Below are 19385 nucleotides of genomic sequence, written 5' to 3'. Positions count from 1 at the left end.
ATACCATAGAGCAATCACAGAGAGGTTACAGAGTAGCTACAATCATCGCTGGTAAAAGAACTGAACAAGGCAAGGTTCTTGAAGCATCCCCTCTGCACAATATTCCTCACCTCCTCACCAATCTGTTCACATGCAACTGTTTTAGCATCCAGTTACAAGATTATATACCCTTTTCCACAGTCTAAATTCAACAGAGATACAATTAACAACAGGAAATTAAAAAGCTGAAGGCTTTCAGCTACCTGACTTCTAAATTTCATCCTTTCAGTTTAGGCTTGGAGAAGGCAAAGACAACTGGCTGTATTTTTCATATGCAACTTTTTATTATGATAAAAAAACACAATTGCATAGAAGGGAATCCAGCCTGAAAATGGCTGAGGAGCATATGGAACATGAATGAAAATATAACCCACAAGCTCATGCAAATTCACAGAAAGTATGGTTGGTTTAAATGTAATAGTGATCTATCTAGAATGCCATGTTTAATTCCAACACAGTTTTCATTACCAACCAAATTAATTTTCAACTCACACATTATTAATTTATGAACTTGACTGGATATTCACGTGACACTATGCTTGGAGTCACTTGACTCTAAAATTAGAAGTTGTCAAAGCTAAAATGTTAGCTTAATACTAGTTTTGTTGGGTTTTATTTTAGGTTGGGTTTTTTTTGTGAAAGGAATCATGCAAACTTTCAAGAATATAGGCGAGCAGCAAATCCCAGTGCTAATGAAATCATACAATTTCAGAAGTTCCTATTTGTCTTAAAAAGCACTTCCATAGACTGAAGTTATGAATTATGGCTACCTGCAATAAGATGGAATTGGACTTAATGATCCAAGAGTATGATTCTATGAGTATGATGTCCGATTAATATTTCTGCCAAAAAAGGACAGCAGGTCTTTTCATTAACTAAATTACATTTATCTTATGAAGGAAAAAGCAATGGCCCCTTTACTTTGCTATAAAAGTTTTACCTTCCCACCAGTTTGTTTCAATAGTCTTATACAAATAGGCATCAAGGTCATAGGGCACATTTTCCTTTATCATCCTCATCCTATTTCATTTTGGACATCTCTTCAGTGACTAAAGATGCTTCAGAACTTTCCCCTTGCATTTCTCTTGTGGAGGAGCTTCAAATTGGCACCATCAGCTAAATTTTGGGGTAGGTGGAATGCCTTAAAAAGGCTATGATTATGAGATTTTATGGGTTTGTCTGGAAGGACAGCGGAGAACTAGATTCCTTCACCTATGAGGTCCTCTCCACACCTCCTTTCTAATGGTTCACTTGAATTAGCTCCCCAAAAAACCTTGCAGATGCCTTCTATACTATGTTCCTCTTGAACACTCAACCTAGAAGCACTCCAAGAATGAGCTATGTAAGGGAACACAGATGAGGATCTAACCAGCATTGAGCTGTAAATTCAATTAATTTCTGTAACTCTTAGCAGTGTCTGCCAGTATACAAAGACAAAATTGAGTGTTTACACAACACAAAAAGATTAATAATCCCTGTGGTGGGGTCACCCTGGCTAACAGCTAAACCCACAAAGCTGCTTACTCTCTACCACCTCGTCCCACAACAGGATAAGGGAAGAAAATAGGAACAGCAAAAGCAAGAAAAAAATATTATCTTGGCCCATAATTTACTAAGTGAACGAAGAGAGGAAAAAAACCAAACCAAACAAAACCAACCAACGTAAGTCATGCAAAGGCAATCACTCGCCACCTCCCACAGGTAGATCACTGCCCAGCTACTCTGAGAAAAATGCTACCTAAAAACTCCCCTCACTTTCATTTTGTTACTAGGACAATGTTATATGGCACGGAAGAGCTTTAGTCAGTTCACGTCATCTGTCTGGTTGTGTCCCCTCTCAACTTCCTGTGCAGGCCCAATCTACTTGCTGGCAGTGGGGCCAGAGGGAGGCCGAGTGAAGAACAGAGAAGGCCTTGCTGCTGTGCAAAGACTACTCAGCAACAATTAAAACATGAATGTGTTCTCCACACTGGTTTTGGTCACAAGTCTGAAACCTAGCACCATACAAGCTGCTATGGAAAGAAATTTAACTCCATCCCAATCATACCCAGTTGTATTCAGAATTCTTGCTTTCCTCCAATAGCCTTTCTCTCGTATGTGACTTTTATCTACCAACACAGTGTAGAAAGGCCAGGAGACAGGATTTTAATGGCTGTTAACAATTCTCAAGTGCTTAGGGTTGACAATTTTTTTTTTTTTGCCTTAATTCAAAAAGTAAGAGAAGTTCAGCACTAAAAAAAACAGGCTATATGGAAAAAAACCAGACGTTCCTTCTTCCCTCGGTGCAGACATTTCATTACAGCAAACATTCTCAATGACCACTTCTCAATACTAACTGTATCATTATTTTAAAAACTCTTAGAATTCTGAAGTAGTTAGAAATGCCTAAAATATTACGAGGAACACACACTACTCAAAGATTCTACTAAAAATACAGCAGCTTTTAACTACAGTTTAAGTTACCAGAAGCAGGGCTTTGCAAAGAAAAAGGTCTGCCATCATTACCTACAGACTCATGAGAGGGAGTCAGAATAACAGAATTAACAGCTTTCAGCTGTAAAATTACTAATTTCAGTAATACAGTACATTAAACATGCCATTTCAGATATATGCCAACTTAAACTACCACATATGGCATATCTATCTAATTATCAGTTTGTGTTTTCATATGCAGAGCTGTTCTAGTTTTTAAACAATGTGTCAAAATGCAGCGTTTTATCTGAAAACAGAAAATTCTATCTTTTATATTACCAGTAGGTCAATACCGTATTTTTAACATGCAGTAAACTATATGTAAAAAAAAGAATACATTAGAACAAGTCTCTCTAATGGTTTAGCCATGCTTTCAGCTTTCTTATTAGTAAAACGTTAAGGTGCAAAATGAATTTTAATAGTAAGATTAAGTTTCTCAAAGATAGTATTTTCAAATTTTATTCTTCCTTTCAAGGCTTTAATTCACCTATGACATACTAAGTCTTAACTGACAATGGACAAACAGAATAATGAATTCATTCAACAGCATTCTCCCAGTTTTGCATATGATTTAAAAATACTGTGAAATAGCACGTGTGCAGACATCAGTTGCAGTGAAGACAGACCTCACTTGTATTCCTTCTCATGTGCAACTTGATCTCACTCAGAACAATTGCTATAGCAGAATGATACATTCTAATTGAGGTTCAATACAAACCATACCCTAAATTACTTGATTTCAGATTTCCCAGCCAGAGCTTGGTGCCACTTCAGCTGATCAGAAGGACTTTTTATTTTTAATATTACTTTGCATAAATAAGGAAAGAGATTACACATAATTACCAGGAAACATTACATAATCTTAATCTCTCCTTTTACAATTTAAAAAGACCATGTATTTTTATACAATAAAATCAAAATGTACATGAAAACTGTTAACACCTTAGTAGCCAAATAGCTATGTAGCAACCATTCCACACACTTTTGGTTCTTGTTCAGGAGTACAAAATAAAGGTAAAGATACACCACTTGGTCATCAACTGCATTTTGCACTGTCTTAGTTCTCACAAATTGTAGCTGGTATTTTTGACAACTTTTTTCAACAGAAAGCTTACAATATCAAGATATACTTGAACACACTCTTATTCTAAAAATACAGCTTACATTATAAGTAACAACATACAACTTATATTACAAAGTGTCTCCCTGTTTTTTCCTGTTTGTTTGTAAATGAGCATCAAATCCTTGAATCTGCAATTACCTTTACAGGTTTCTATTAAGCTCAAAACTAAATGCTTGCAAAAATTATGTTCAATTTTTTGCTGAAATAATTTGAAAGGCATTAAAATTTAAACAGTAAACCAAATTTTTTTTAATTTTCATTTTCAATAAATAAATCAGGGAAAGATTTTTAAAAGAATAAAGGATTGTGTAAACAACTGGAGTATCCAGAATACAAGAAAACCCAAAGCATTCCATTTTTTTTCCTTACCAAAAAGCAGAATAGTGTATATATTCAATTTGTTCCATACATACTTCATCAGTCTTGTCCCTGATAAAAAGTCCAAACAATCCTTCTAAAAGATGTGTCAAAACATTTTATGTAATAATAAACAGAAATACAACAATTTGACTTCACGATTACTAGTCAAAATGCCAATATTTCCAGAGAATATATTTTCAGAAAGTTTACCTGTGCCATTTAGCATTTCAGATTACAACTTTAATTATAGAATCCTTCCCACTAATTGTCTAGATAATTTTTGATAATTCAGTCAATTCCATACTTCTTAAATTTTGATTGCCACCTTTCAAAACTAAAATAAAACAAGCATGTTGGAACAAAAGAAAAATCTAATTATTTTAACAAGAGCAATTATTTGCAAGCTGAAATAGACTCCAGAAAATGTTTAGCTTGAAGAGGATTTGTAACTGAATCTGGATTAGATCTAACATTTCTCTTAATGGACCTTTTCACAAGACTGGCATACATTAACATAAAGCCAGCGTTTTCCTACATGGAATTACTGAATATATTTACAAATATATTAAAAAGCCAATCTATATATAAATACACAGAATTATTCTTTTAATATCAGAAAACCAAGCTTCATTTTTAAGCAAAGCCAAATAGTAGGACAATTAGAAAATACCATTGCTTATATACACTAAGTTTTTTATCATTTGTCTTGATTTTGGCATTAGTAAAGGGTTGCATTTCTGCATTAAAAATTGAAAGGAACTTTTAAAACAATGTAATTTTTCTTGCTAGGGACAGTGAACTAAAAGAAAAGGCTATACAATTCTTATCCCAAAAGGGGAGAACATGTTTATTTGGCAAGTTCATACTGATAACCTGTATTATATACCTATTTTCGATAAACTTCTGTTTATAACTGAAAAAACTACCTAGATGATCCTCAAAGCACATGTTCTATTCCGGTATTCATCAATTATTTGATTATATTAAAATTGAATGTAGGAAGAAAGACATCTCCAAATGCAGATTCAAATAGCTCTATCCATCTGAGACAAGTTCAATTACAATTGTTTGCAAGGCTAGAAAATGGTGAGAACACACCCCTCAGAGGAAAAGGCAGCAATAAATGTTAACTACCAAAGATGAACAGGAAAAAAAAAACCAAACATTTCTGTGCTAAAAAAAAGGAAAACCCATGGAAAGAGCAGGATTTCACAAAACAAACAAACAAAAAAAACAACACAAAAAAACCCCCAAAAAACCAAACCTAAATTAGAATCAGATAGGGATTTAATTATTTTTTTTTAAATCACTACTGTTCATCTATCCCTACGCAAGAAAACACCACTATGGAACTATGTAGAATAGAAGCATGTTTCACTTTGCACAAATTCAATACTTACCTGAATTTAATGTTTGTATACAGAAACTGCTGGCAATTTTACTGCCTTCTTAGGAGTATCTCCACTCACTTTCCTGCGAGGCAGTGGCAAACAGGAAAGAAATTCTTATTTTCAACCCTTATGCTCAATAGACACTAAAGAGTTTGCATTCCTTTTTGCTGAAAGCAATATAACATCAGCAGTGGAAAGCCAGAAGAACTCTAAATCACTGTAAGAGCCTGCATATATAAAGAGTTTGGACAACTTTAAGAAATGCTCAACTTCAGTGGAACATTTGATCTCAAGCAACACAAAGAATGGGAAACAATTCATCAGGATTTAAATACTTCCAGAAGTTTTCACCCTGATCTAAAAACGGGAAGCTTTACTTACCACAAAATCTGAATTCAGAGTGATGGTTATACTTTACTGGCAGAATTTCCATTCTGAACATCCAGTATAGAGGTGGAAGTTAAAAAGAAAATTCATGTTAAACTGCTTACAGCGTAACGTACAAATTTTCCAGGGCTTAGAACACGCTGAACTACTACTCTGAGTTTCAGAATTTAAAGGTTTGTAGAAGGAAAACTCAGAGCTCTAGGAAATAACTTAAAGATTAAAAATTGAAATTAAATACTTCTTGAGACTGAATCATTGGCTTTTTCCCCAAATAAGCAGCATACACATAATATTTTTTGAATGAAATATATCTTTCTAACAATCTTCAGCATTTGTAAGATGTCCAGCAAGATTCCTCAATTTCCCCCATGGAAGGGGGCAAACATAGCAAACACCTTGAAGCAGATGACACAAATTATTTCTACACAGGATAAACATCTATACAGAAATCCAATATGAAAAACATTGTTTTTCTTTTGAGCAAGGGAAAAAGAAATTGGGGAAGTGAAAATCCCCTTAGAATCCAGCATTTTAATGCTACAGGAAAACTGCTGCACACTAAAGGAATTAACACAATGGAACCTGCCTAAAGCAGAGTGAAACTTATTTTTCAATATGGAGAGACAAAGTCTACTCATATGCCCTAAGGTATCTTGGTCTTTCCCTCTAAATAGGCACTTACCTATGAGGATTACAGAATGTCTATGGATCTGAATATGCACTAAAGTTCACACATCTCTTTATAAAATGGGACCACTTAACATAAAATACGCTATTATTCTCCCTTGATTTGCTAAAAAAATGCATTAAAACAAAGTAGATAACTACCAACAGCACTTTCCCCTCTAAATTACCATTGCAACATTACACCTCCTCCTAAACTTACTGAAGTAGGTCATACTACAAATATGAAATTTATATTGGTTCCTTACCTTTAGTTTTAAGCACACTTGACTTGAACATCAGAAAGCCATCATCAGCTTAGCTGCAACTCCCAGGTAAGCATAATTTACAATACACAAACCTCATCACACCAAACCAGTGCTACTAACAAACTAAATCGCACCAAACCCCTTGCAAGCTCTCTTAGCTTTGTCTTCATAGAATCTTTGACAGGGAAAAATCATCCAAACTAAGACACCATGCTTACAACTACCAAGAGCATTACAATCGCCTATTGTGATCTCTTATGCAATAACATTTCATAGAAAAAAATCCCTGTATTATCTTAGAACCCATTTAACTTTATGTATATTTTTAGGAAAAGGTTACTACATTTTAATTGGAGTTGAAATACCGCGGCCCTTAATAAATTGTTGTCATCACTTCTGAAGAAGTCTATGGGAGAAACCAGGCACCCAAATTATAACTGGCCATTGTAGTAAAAAGCCAAATACTTAAAAGATAAATAAATAATGAAAAAAATCAATGATCTTCAGACAACCACTACAAAGCTGCCAAAATTTACAAGCAGAGTGTTCTTTATAAAACAAAACACACAAGAAGAATTTTGGACAAGATGAAACTTAACAAGCTCCTAGACTAGACAATGCTGAAAGCATCGTAGTCATTTATGCACCATATTAATAAGGTATTCCATCCAAAAAGGACAAAAAGTGAACAATAAGGAGTTTATTTTTCCTCATTCTGATCATATGCATGTGTGATGAAGAAGGAAAAAAATCAAGGTATTTATTTTACAATTATGGATGACTAAATTTTGTGCCCTTCTCATGTCTGTACCCTCCAAATCAGAAAGTGCTAAGCTAACAAAGTGTGAAGGACAGACTGGAACTACTTCTGAACATCAAAATGCACATTCTTTCAAATAGTAAGTACTAGTCAAAATCATGAGCCATTGGAAAAGATAATGCCGAAACAACAGAATGATTACTAACTAAAAAGAACCATTTAAAAACTGAAAAAAATTAAAATTAACTAGGTATAAATATATTATTAAAACACTGATCTTGCTACTACTCTCCACCCTATGTCTCTAACACTAGAAGGTTATAAAACATTTACATAAACTAAGCAGGTTTTATTTTTAAAAGGTACAGGAAATCTAAAGGTGGACAAGTATAGCTGCCCATGTCATTGATTTTCTCATTGGGAACATGCAAGACTAAAGTTCTGCGGCTAGTAATTACATGTGGGTTTTTACATACACTTAAAAATACTGGTTTTAACAACCTGATTTAAAATCTGGCCGGCTGAGGAACCATTTATTTCCTTCTCCTATATACTAGTTATTCAAGGAAAGAATTCATGATGAAATCAAGTAAAACAAAGCGCTATTGGCTACACAAGGTAACTTCCTTTTTATAGAGGCTCTTTCCTGTACAATCCTAAGAGTTTACCTGCTCATTGTCCCACCTTTTTTTCTGGTTATTTGTGATCAATTCATCAGAAAAAAAGAATTTATTCATTTAATGTTGGCATTTACTAGAACAGCTAGTCATAGAGGTAGATCCATACAGAACTAGACAGCTTATAAAATTATAAAGTACGTATTTAATTATTGTTAAAAGCAGTGCAAATACTAGATGAGCACTTGGCATTACCAACCTAAACAAAACCACGAAAACTTATATCCCTTAAAAAAAAAATTCTTTGTGAAGTTAACACTTCCCTTTTTTTTCTTTTTTTTTTTTGAGCATTTCACTATGCTAAAAATTATATGCTGCTTGAGGGACAGTAATGTCAGCAAAACCCGGCAGACTTCAGTGTGCTGCACTGCACAGTAAAACACTCAGAAGTTAGGAAGTAGGATAATTATATGGAGCTCCTGAGGAATCCAATTTTTACTTTAGATCAACAGTCACCAAGTGTTCATCTAATACAGTAAGTAGAAGACATACAAAGAATGAAGTGTGCACACACATGCAAGACGGAAAACAAACCCCATACATGTTCTGTCTAACACTTCTCATTGCAACAAATCATTTTACAAAGCTTTAAAGGCATCCAGTAGCAGCATTTCATTGCAGACCTTTGAAAATCAGCACAGACAGAATGCTGGAAGAGCCTTTCTTGTTCCACAGAAGTTTTCTTCAAATCCAGGTCAATAAACTGCTAAGAAGCCACTTATTTCCTTTTTTTGCCTTTTTTGGTTTTTTTTTTTTTTGTGTGTGTGTGTTCCTCAGGAAAACTGTTGGTAGACTGCCAGAGTACAATAAAATATAAATATTCTATAACTCCAGCTCAATACTGCTGCCAAAATGGTATCTGCTGCAGCACTTGAATTGCTACTGCTGCTACTACTACTATACACTACCCTACCTATGCTCAGATGTGTACAGATGGGGACAAAATGTAAACCTCAACTAGACCAAGTTCCAACTTGGCATGTAGCACAACTAATCTTTCCTCCCCCTTCCCTCATAAGCCATGATATTTCACTGCCCAACTCTTTGGGAACATACTCTGATATAGTTTTCATTCCATAAGTACACTGGGTGCTCAATAAAGCCAACTGAATGGACACGTGCCATTTCCTACTTTTCCAGTGCATGACTTCATAAATATTTTCAATAATTTATGTTATAAAAAGACTCCACAGTTGTATATTCAGTTTAATATTTGCAATTTGTCATGTAGAGTTTGAAAATCAGAGTTTAGAACACACTAGGAAGATGATAGATTGCTGCTGCCTCTAATTATCTGGTTCTCTACCAAAATTTTCTACCCCATATAGCCAATGAAAAACATAAGAAGAACTAAAGTCACTACTTGAAAAGAAAATAAAATACATGAACATACAAATCTTCCAAGAGTTTGGAGGTGTGCACTATGGTTCTTGACTCAAGCAAACAGGTGCCACTCTACGAAGTGGGGGAGAATAATACAAATGTGTGAAGCTCTTTATGTGGGAAATTACAAGAGAGTTAAACGGCACTGAGCAAGGCACAAAAAGTGCTTTTAAAATAGAAACAAGGGAACATGCAGAGAACCTCAGTATCTAATTTAATTAATGATTGAGAATGCAAAGGCTCCAACTGGTGAAACATTAGCAGCAGCCATGAATTTCACTGTAGTTCTGTATAACAAGTAATCTTACCTGAGTGATTCTCAAAAAAATGTCAACACATCGATTGTATTTTTCATCTGATCCTGTCAATGCTGAGATGACAGGCCCTGCAGGATGCAGTGAGAGATCAATGATGAAAAACATACGTTTAGTCTTTTCACAATCAAAACCTACAAGACCAGGAAAATAAGAAATTTTGTCTGAAATTCATGCTTCCTTATATCCAAAAAATGATAATGTTACATAATCACTTTCAAATACATAAGTGGACAATGGTATTTCTTTCTCATTTACAAGAGATCTGACCCTAGATCATTCCCATCACCAACACGTAACTTCAAACCTGGCCCCTAATATACTATTCTTCCGAGTGCTATCCAGTAACATGTCTAGTTATTTACATCACCTACTTCATACATCAACCTATGCTCTCTGGCCTTTCATGAAGGAGACTTAATTTTGCCCATGAATTATACAGAACACTTAAACCTTACACAAAATTTATTGCAATTCAGAAGTTGAAAAGAGCAATGCACAATAACATTGCTCATAACTAGCTCAAGCAAAGAGTGCTAATTCATATTTGAAACTTACAAAGGCATGTTAGCATTGTACAGTTGGGAGCTAACTTCCGTAGACATGCTTCCAAATACTGCCTTAAACTGACATTTCAATCAGACCAGCTAAGTACTTGCAAATGAATTTTAATGTTTGGCTATAATCAAGAACAGCACATTTAATATTAAGTAAACCCCAATCAGATTGAACCATAATTAATTATCAAATATGGTAAAGTGCAAACAAGTTAATATGGGGGGATGGGAATTTAGATAGCTGTGTTTCTATTATGTATTAAAATATTTTCTACGTCTATTAAATATAGGGGAAATTTAAAACAGAGTATGCTGACAACCATTTCTCTATTTTTAAATTAAAATACAAGCAATGTAGTTAATCCTTATAATGCTACAAATAACCAATTTGGGATGCAGATATCCCTGAAATCAGAACAAAAATAGGATGGAATGGAACTTTACAGGTCTGTGACGTAATATTTAAAAGATCTCTAGGCTAAACTCTGGTTCGATATCTCCTCTGGGGGATGGAGACAGAATGGCCCTGAATACCAAGGTGAATGTAAGGAACCTGATAATTTCCTAAAGCCATGTCATGTCTTCAGTCAGGAAGAAGACAGTAGTATCTCTACAGTAAATTGTCTCACGCGTGCACAGCACACTCATACATTTCAATTGCTATATACTAAATTCCAATTTTACATGTTTCCATGTTACTAGAAATCCTTAAAAGAATCACAACACTGAGCTAGCCAGCACAAGCATCAAGCATGCCCCACTACAGAGCATACTACGGTACACCAGAAATTCATACCAGACACAAACAATATATCTCTTTTCATTTACAGGAAATTGTATTTGTTGTCAGAATAAACACAAATATTTTTGCTAAGTCCATTATCACAGTGACATTTCCAAAACATTTTTATCAGCTTCATTACTCCACAGATACATCTAATAAACAGGAAAAATGTATTACAGTTTTAATTTGAAGTACATTAAGAATTTTATGCTAATATCAGGCAAACCCAATTAGAAAACCAAGAGGCACACCTAGAAACATGACCATCAATAAGGGTCAAAAAAGCAGCCTTTCCATTTCTATTATGTATTGCTTTTTATACCATGACACTGCAGCCTGTGAGGGTCAGATTAATTAAGATCAACAGCAGCTGCAGTGCAACGTGAGAAGCACACTGCCACAGTTCTCACCAGTCCAGCCCAATTACCTGCAACGTTCCAACACTGGACAACTGACAACTACCATACTCCTCACCAAGTCATTAACTCCCACTGGCCTTCTGATAAAAGTTAAAAAAAAAAAACAACCCTCTTTTAAGATGGACTGCAAAGCTGACTGCACCTGCTGCAGGATGCAACGACGAGTCCCATAGAGATGTTTGCCAGCCAAATCTTTACAGATGTTACTTAACTTTATGCTAGAGCTGCGTCCACAGATGGAAACGAGACAGCAATCAGGCACAAGCCCTCCTCCCAAATCCCTCTATGCTCCACTTCTAAAAGCTAGTCTGACAAATTCGCTAAATCCAAGGTTTTTCTCCCCTGGCCAAAAAGCTACTGATCACTGATTAAATAAATTCTGTGGTCAACTATTGAGGACAATTTCTAAATTAACGTAATTAAAGAACAAACAAGATCAAAGATTATTTGAAAAAGGTATTGCATGTTAACAGGTTGCACCCATTAAGAAAAACAAGAACATGTTCCTTTTACTGCACAAGGGAGAAGAGGAAAGCAATTCAGACTTTCCCTGTTTATATTTTTTAAATATTAGCTCCAAGCCCTATATTCTGAAAAACACCCATTAAAACTTTAGTCTATCTGCAAAATAACATTGAAGAATTTCATGGAAATTTTAAACTTTGTGAAAGACGAAAATTAAAAATTGTCAGTGCATAACAACTCTGTTTATTTTTCCTAGGTTTTGTTTGTTTAGCTTGGTTTTGTTTTTGTTTGGCTTTGTTTTTTTACAGAATGCATAAGTCCAGAAATTAGATATTCTTAATTAATAATTACTTTACTGTTACTAGAAACACCTTTACCTACATAAGCTTTCCAATCTACTGAGAATCATTTTGTTTTCAATTATATTGAAAACTAGTCAAAAGCAATCACAAGAAAAATGCAGAAAAATACTAAATATGGCATTTCCCTGTGATAACAGCCATCTTGACTTTGTTCTTTACTTTGCCAACCAAGTGCACATAGCTAGTCTGTATTATTTATTAAAGTTAGACTAACCATTCCAAATCTGTCACAAGTTGCTTTAAACCTTTCTTATCCAAGACAAAGACTTTTGTGCAAACCAAGGCCATTTACTATGCCAAAGTCTATTCACTCATTAACATGAATAAGTCCCTACATGTATAAGAAATCAGTGCAAATTTCTACCTAAACTTCCACTCAAAATTTCTCTATACATACCAAATGAGAAGCTGCTAAGCGATAGTACACTGTGCGAGTAAGATACGTAACACACTCAAGATCATACGAAGTTATATATTCAGTTTCAGCTTCCTTTTAAATGTGAAATACTTAGGATCTGCTGGCTAACAAGCTAACTTTTTTTATTCTGTTCAGTAACCAGGCAACAGACAACTGTCCAACTGAGAATTATCTCTCTGAACAGCTGGCAATCACCACTTGAGGGTTTTTGGTGGTTGTGTTTTGTTTTTTTTTTAAACTAGTAGAAAGATCAGTTATTCCAGTGATTACTTTACAAACCTACACAGCTCTAGATTCCACCTCTGAAAACTCTACTCACTATTTAGTCATTTCCTCAGTCTCATTATTCCCAAAGTTAGTCATATAAGTGAGTGTTTACAACAGAATCTGAAAATCTTAGATACATACTTACAAAATCCCTAACTAGCTAACGTTAACACTGTAGAAAAAAATTGGAAGTATCAAGAATAGAAGTGAGATACATTTATTGATGTATGACAAACCACCTTCAAGGAGCCATGACAACAGACAGCTAATAACTAATGCCACACTCACATTACTCCTTTTTCTCTTCCAAAACTGAAAAAGCAGTATTTCACTTCAACATTATTTCAAGTGTTGATTTTTCAAACAGATTCTTTTCCCTACTAGATTTTACCTGTGTGGTTTTTTTTAAGAGTTATAAATTAATGTGACAATTCCTTTATTATATAAAAGAAACAATAATGGTGAACGAAGCTTCATACATTATACCTTCCCCCTTCCTAACAGTTTAACAGGAGTAATAAAGCCACAATGTGAACTTATTAATTATAAATTCTTGTAAAGTTGTGTAACTTACACATTCAGTGCATTTGAAAGGTTTTTACGAGTCAGAATAAGAGACTTGTTAAAAGGGCACTTGCACAAAGGTTACCTGGTCTATCTCCCACAACACGTGAATGTTTCAAAAAAAAATCTGATATTCAAACACAAAACATCTCAAATACAAGTTGCTTGGTAAAAACATGACATAGCCACACGACACTTCATAAACTCTACACGAGGCGGGGGAAGGAAACTCCTGCCTTTTGTATTCTCCAAACATTCAGATCACTACTGATTAAAAATCTGCCATGAAAACAACACAGCTAATCTATTGTTAAAAGCAGTAAAACCTTATCCCCATTTCATTAGGTTTTTATTAATCTCCATTCTTAATATTATCTAATTTCAGTACATATATGACTTCATATTCCAATAAATTGAAAAACACTGACCGAGCTCAAATTCACTCAAGCACCAAGTTCAGACCAGGCAAGATCCTGTTGCAAGATAAACAACATGATGCGACGTAACATAATTGTGTGTGTTCGTGTGTGTGTATGTGTGAGACTGGGGCCGGAGTGCAGAGAGAGAGAGAGAGAGACTGCATGAGAGAGAAAGCAAGCGAGAGCGCGCACCAGCATTCGCAATGGAAAAAAATACAAATGTCCAGAGTAGTTTTCAGTCCAGCGCTCACTACAATTCAGAATGGAGAAACAGATAAGACAATGAGAGCTTAATACAACAGAAATACTGGCTCATTTTTATATTATTCAAAATAAAACCATGCATTAAAATAGCTTCACAGAATGGCCACTTTCTTTAATATTAATGAAGTGAACTTCATAAAGTAGCATGGCTATGTCTGTATTTAAATTTTGGACCAGAACCTACTAGTCAATACACACTCTGTACTTCTCTGCAGAAAGGATCAGCACCTATTGCTTTTCAAGTAGGGCATATTTTGCCATTTTAATTTTATTTCCACTAATCTAGGGAAACAAACCTCAACAAAAAAGAATCAGGGATAATCTAAGCACAATAACGAAAGGCAAATTACAGAAGTCCAGACAATTAGAAAAAAGTCAGCTGGTAACCTGAAAAGAGAACAATAAATTGTGTACTCAAAAGATAAGACTGTAGTGGACGGTAATGTATTTATATACTGCTTCCTACTTTGTAAACTAAAATGTTCAGTGAAAAGCTGTTTTTTCCTTCAACTTCTTGTAATTAGAGCTGCCATATAATTCTTCAGTTATTATGTCACCTTTTGATGCACAAAAATAATTCCAACAGAAATCAGTCTGCATACTGAAGTCCTATATCACAGAGGAAAAAAAAAGAACACTATTAGATCATAGGAACCACTTACGACTTCTGTATTACAACCAACTTCCTCCTTTCCAAACAGCAACTTACTCAGATTGTACTAAAACTTTTCGGAAATACAGAAAAGTTTCACAGAAGCTTCGGCAAGAGAACATTCCACAGCGAAACGTACGTTAAACACATTTATAGTCACAAGCATCAGAGGTAGAGACTATGTAACTTCTATTAAGAAAACAGAATAATTGCTTAAGAAACCTTGTAAGAAAAATAAACCATATCTTTATTTTAGCTATTTCAAAAGATTTGTATTCCCTAACACTACATGAGCATAAGGGTCTGGAAGAAACCCAAAAGCCATCAGCTCAGAGAATGCCAGGACCTCCAAAAATTCCATGGGCTGGTGGTCAAACGCAAACAGAAAGAGTAACGAGAGCTAGCCACGCTTGAATCCATTTCTCATCCCTGCTCCACACATTAGCAGGTATCAGTCGCCAATTTCCTTAAAACACTCATTTTCTGTATGACACAATGTGGCTGCAAATTCAAAGGAAACTGTATGAAGTTAAACTGGAAGTTCATTTGCACCTGTTAGAGTGAAACTGCTTGAGCCTCGCTGCCCTAGTTATATTATCACTACCGATTTTAAGAGAGAATGTGTTTATGTCACAAATGTTACTACTCGTGTCTAGCTTGCTAATTTTTATTTCTCAAAGGTTCTTCTGCTACTACTGCTGTATCTTTACAATTTGCTACACAAAAAAATATGTAATTCTGATTTAATCAGAAAACAGAAGAACTATGCTAGAGCACTGAACAAAAGATCTAATCTTTGGAGCACCCTTTCCAAGAGACTGTAAATAAACTGTAGTAAAATGAAAAGACTTGTAATTTGGTATTTGGAATAGTCTTCATAAACACCAATTTTCTGTAACATCCTTGCATATCTGATACCACCTCATGTATAATGCAGAAAATCCATTTCATTTTCATCTATTGACAGTGAATTTAATTTACTATTGCGGCTCTTTACCCATATTATGTTATTAATTCTGCAATCAGGCTCTTTTGAATGCTTTTATTTCTTCCAAGAATTTTCACAATTCTATATTGATTTCTTTTTTCCACCCTAACATACCTTTCAAAATAAAGGACCATTTTTTTTCTAACTTTCTAAAGAAAAGTAAAAAATTTTAAAAAACCCTCAAAGACAACAAGCATCAGTTCATAAGAAGTATCTTTCAACAGGAAAAATCTAAATGCATCACTTTAACCTCTGACATTTAAGTAGCATAAACTACATTCATTAAGAATATGTACAACAAATTTCCACATCAAAAATCATCATCGTAAACAAACCACAATCTCTCCATTAATAAAAAATTACCCACTTCTGCCTGACACTAAAGTTAGAGGACAGGAAAGCTAAATGCTCCAGTATTAGTGTTCTGTTCACATCCATACCAACTGCCTTCACTATTTCATAGAATTCATCTTCTTAAACTAGATCAAATGCAAAGCAGCTCTTATTTTTCCAATAGAAAAGAGTCAGTAACAGCTAGTCAACTCCATTCTAAATCACCAGTTATTCTTCAAAAGTAACAAAAGTAAAACACCAAAGAAGTGTTATCCATGTTATTATTTTGCATCAGATTTTGAAAAAGTCCTCCAGAACAAAGTTCAATTGCTGAATGCTAATTTGTTCATCTTTAGGGGAAAAAAAAAAAAAAAAAGATTATTCAATTGCAGAAGCTAAAATAGTATGTATCATTATGTAAGACTCCCTCTTCAGATATCTTATCAAGGAGAAATGCTAAATCAGGTATTTATTATTATTACACGCAGATATTAAAAACTTGTTTCTTGTGCATTAATATAGTTAATATAAAACACTCATTTTTTTATTCACCTAAAGTATTTCACTTTTATAATAGAGTTTACTTTCACCATCATGATAAACATGATATAAAGAATATCTAAAGAGCAGCACTTGTCCTCTTTACTTCACTCCAGAGCCAGTGAACAAAGCAGTGAAGCAGAAAGAAGGTACATAATGGATTTAAAGTAAATGGCCCATTCTTTGGGAGGCAGCCTCTCATTTTTACTCATTCTAGCTTAATTGTCATTACAATGTCTGGAAACTTCAAACGAACAATTATTTTTACGCCAGCTGTCAAGTTGGTTCCTTAAAGCTAGATTTTGATTTTTTAAAAACTAAGAAACAAAGCAATCAAAATGTCAATGAAAATACTATTTTGCAGAAACATTGTAAATATTTAAACATATTTCAAGCAGTTAATACACAGTCCGTTCCATACACCAAGACAGACACAACATTTATACTGTTGTACTTTGTTACACACTTTTCTGAGAAATAATGCTTCCAGCTGCACTGGAAGCTTAGTTGTCCATATATGAAACACACTGACACGTACATACATCCCTTGGGATTTAAAAATAAAGAATTGGCTAATTTTTGCACCTACCTGGGTAAAAATCTTTGGATTTAGACAGCTTGATGGTGGCCCCAGTCTCTTTCTGCAACTGAACAATTGTCTGTCCTCCCTTCCCAATTATAGATCCAGCAGCATAACTAGGTATGAGGACCTTTAGAAAATACTGGCCATCCTCTGAAAAATTGAGATATGCATGGTTAATATGGCTTACAGAATTCAATTTTTTCTACCCCAGACCCACAAATAAACAAATTGTTACATCTTTAAACTCATCCAGGAATTCATGCATTTACATCTAACCAGTTGCGTCATCCTACAAGACATGTTTAGACTATGCCTTTGACATTTTAAAAAAACGTACGTTTATTCCAAGCAGATAAAAGAATCCACATAGATTTCTTAATTCCATAAAAAAATACGAATAAAATCCAAAACTATATTTCAAAGGTGGATTTTTTTCCCAGTGGTAACCACAGCACACAGAAATGATCGGACCCCTTAAAAAAAAAATAAAGCCCTGCACGAAAACGTGCCTAGTGACAACTACAACCTTGCTTGAAAATACTGCAAAAGAAATGCCAAAACTAAGAAGGAATGAATTGTAAATTCTGATGGGCTATTTGTTTGTCATTAGCAAACACACGAGAATAGCAATTAGCTATTGCCTGCATTCTTCTTAAGTGAGCAAAACGACTACTCTGCTACCAAATAACCCACCCAAAATGTGGGGTTTTATTCCAAGCATTTCAGCCACTGCCAAGAAAACAACTCAACATGGTGAGGATGGAATCACTCGCCTAAGTAATCCTGATGTATTCCTTTAGCACTTCTTAAGCGACAATGATCTCTTTTAAGCTCATTAATTAAAGGACATTAAGAAGAATTTTTCCTAATTGATCAAAAGCCTAAGTCACTTATTTTAAATACACTTAAAAGGTGACCAGATAGACAATGCCAGTCCTCTCCCCACCACTAGCGTTAAAGCAGACAATCGGAACAGGAAAAAAAATAAATATAATGAATGGAGGGGGAAAAGAAAAAAGGACTCCCAGTCTGATTCGGCAAGTGCACAATTGCCCGTGCCCTCACCCCACTGCTAAATCCAGCCACACTGAGGTCTAAGGACCTTCTGTAACTGGCTCTGAAAAGTGTAAGACAATAAGGGCTCCTCCGGTTCCCCTGACTTAGGCTCTCCCCTGTTAATTAAGGCAACGTCCCATTGACATGGATATCAAGATTTATTTTTTTTAACCATGAAACCTGTTTCAGGAAGTTGGCCTTTTTTTCCCCCCTAAGCAGAAAGAAGGATCCCAGTTCACCTCCCTTCTCTTATGGGAGACTATACGCGCCGGCAGCAGTGCCCGTGTGTGACAGCCGTGCCCACCCGTGTTAACATCGCGGGCTGAGCCACGCACCGCCAGACCGCGGCTCTTCGTGTTGGGCGAACAAATTCACCTCTGCCTCGGTGCATTGTTATGACGACTCCAGCGCAAACGGGCAGAGGAGATGCCGGTCCCGTTATAACTCATCTCCTCCAGGAAGAGCAGGATGTTAACTACCGAGTCCCCGCGGCCGGCAGGCGACTCCCCCCCCGCCACCAGCCAGCCCTCGCCCCCAGCACGGCAAACACACGCCGTGTCTGCGCTGACAATAGGAGTGAGGCCAAGGAGGAGGAAAACGCACAGGCAAGGCTGAAATTCAACTTGCGAGCCAGAGGATGTGGAAGAAGGAAAGTGCGTTTGCCCGTCTCCTTCCAGCTGCCATTTAATTTCGCCCATGGTTACACGGGCGAGAGGGAGAGCTGGGCTGCAGAAGCCTCTTGTGCTCCCTTCTCGTCTCCGTAGGGTCACGGCTGTGCAGCCCCGGCGTGGATATTAAATAAAAAGACTGGTAGATGCTGAAAACCGACGCCATTTTGATGAATGATAACATTAGAGAAATGGGAATGTTTGGGGG

General features: G+C 35.5%; 1 protein-coding gene across 2 annotated transcripts in view; it reads right to left on the bottom strand.

The window, feature by feature from the left end:
* Positions 1-17917, bottom strand: part of NOVA1 (neuro-oncological ventral antigen 1) — a 148274-nt gene extending 130357 nt beyond the window's left edge. Inside the window, exons 1-2 of one of the 2 annotated variants that reach the window (XM_014941697.1) lie at positions 17791-17917; positions 17460-17603 (exon numbers count right to left, since the gene is read on the bottom strand). In XM_014941697.1, the coding sequence (XP_014797183.1) occupies positions 17460-17603; positions 17791-17821 (175 nt within the window). In that variant the 5' untranslated portion in view covers positions 17822-17917. The remainder of the gene's footprint in view (positions 1-17459; positions 17604-17790) is intronic. The other variant, XM_014941696.1, reaches the window with a different exon arrangement.
* Positions 17918-19385: the final 1468 nt, after the last annotated feature.

Source organism: Calidris pugnax, unplaced genomic scaffold (assembly GCF_001431845.1).
Source record: "Calidris pugnax isolate Ruff unplaced genomic scaffold, ASM143184v1 scaffold56, whole genome shotgun sequence".
NCBI classification, from domain to species: Eukaryota; Metazoa; Chordata; class Aves; order Charadriiformes; family Scolopacidae; genus Calidris; species Calidris pugnax.
The sequence above is the reverse complement of the archived record's forward strand: the minus strand, read 5'-3'. Positions and strand labels throughout refer to the sequence as shown.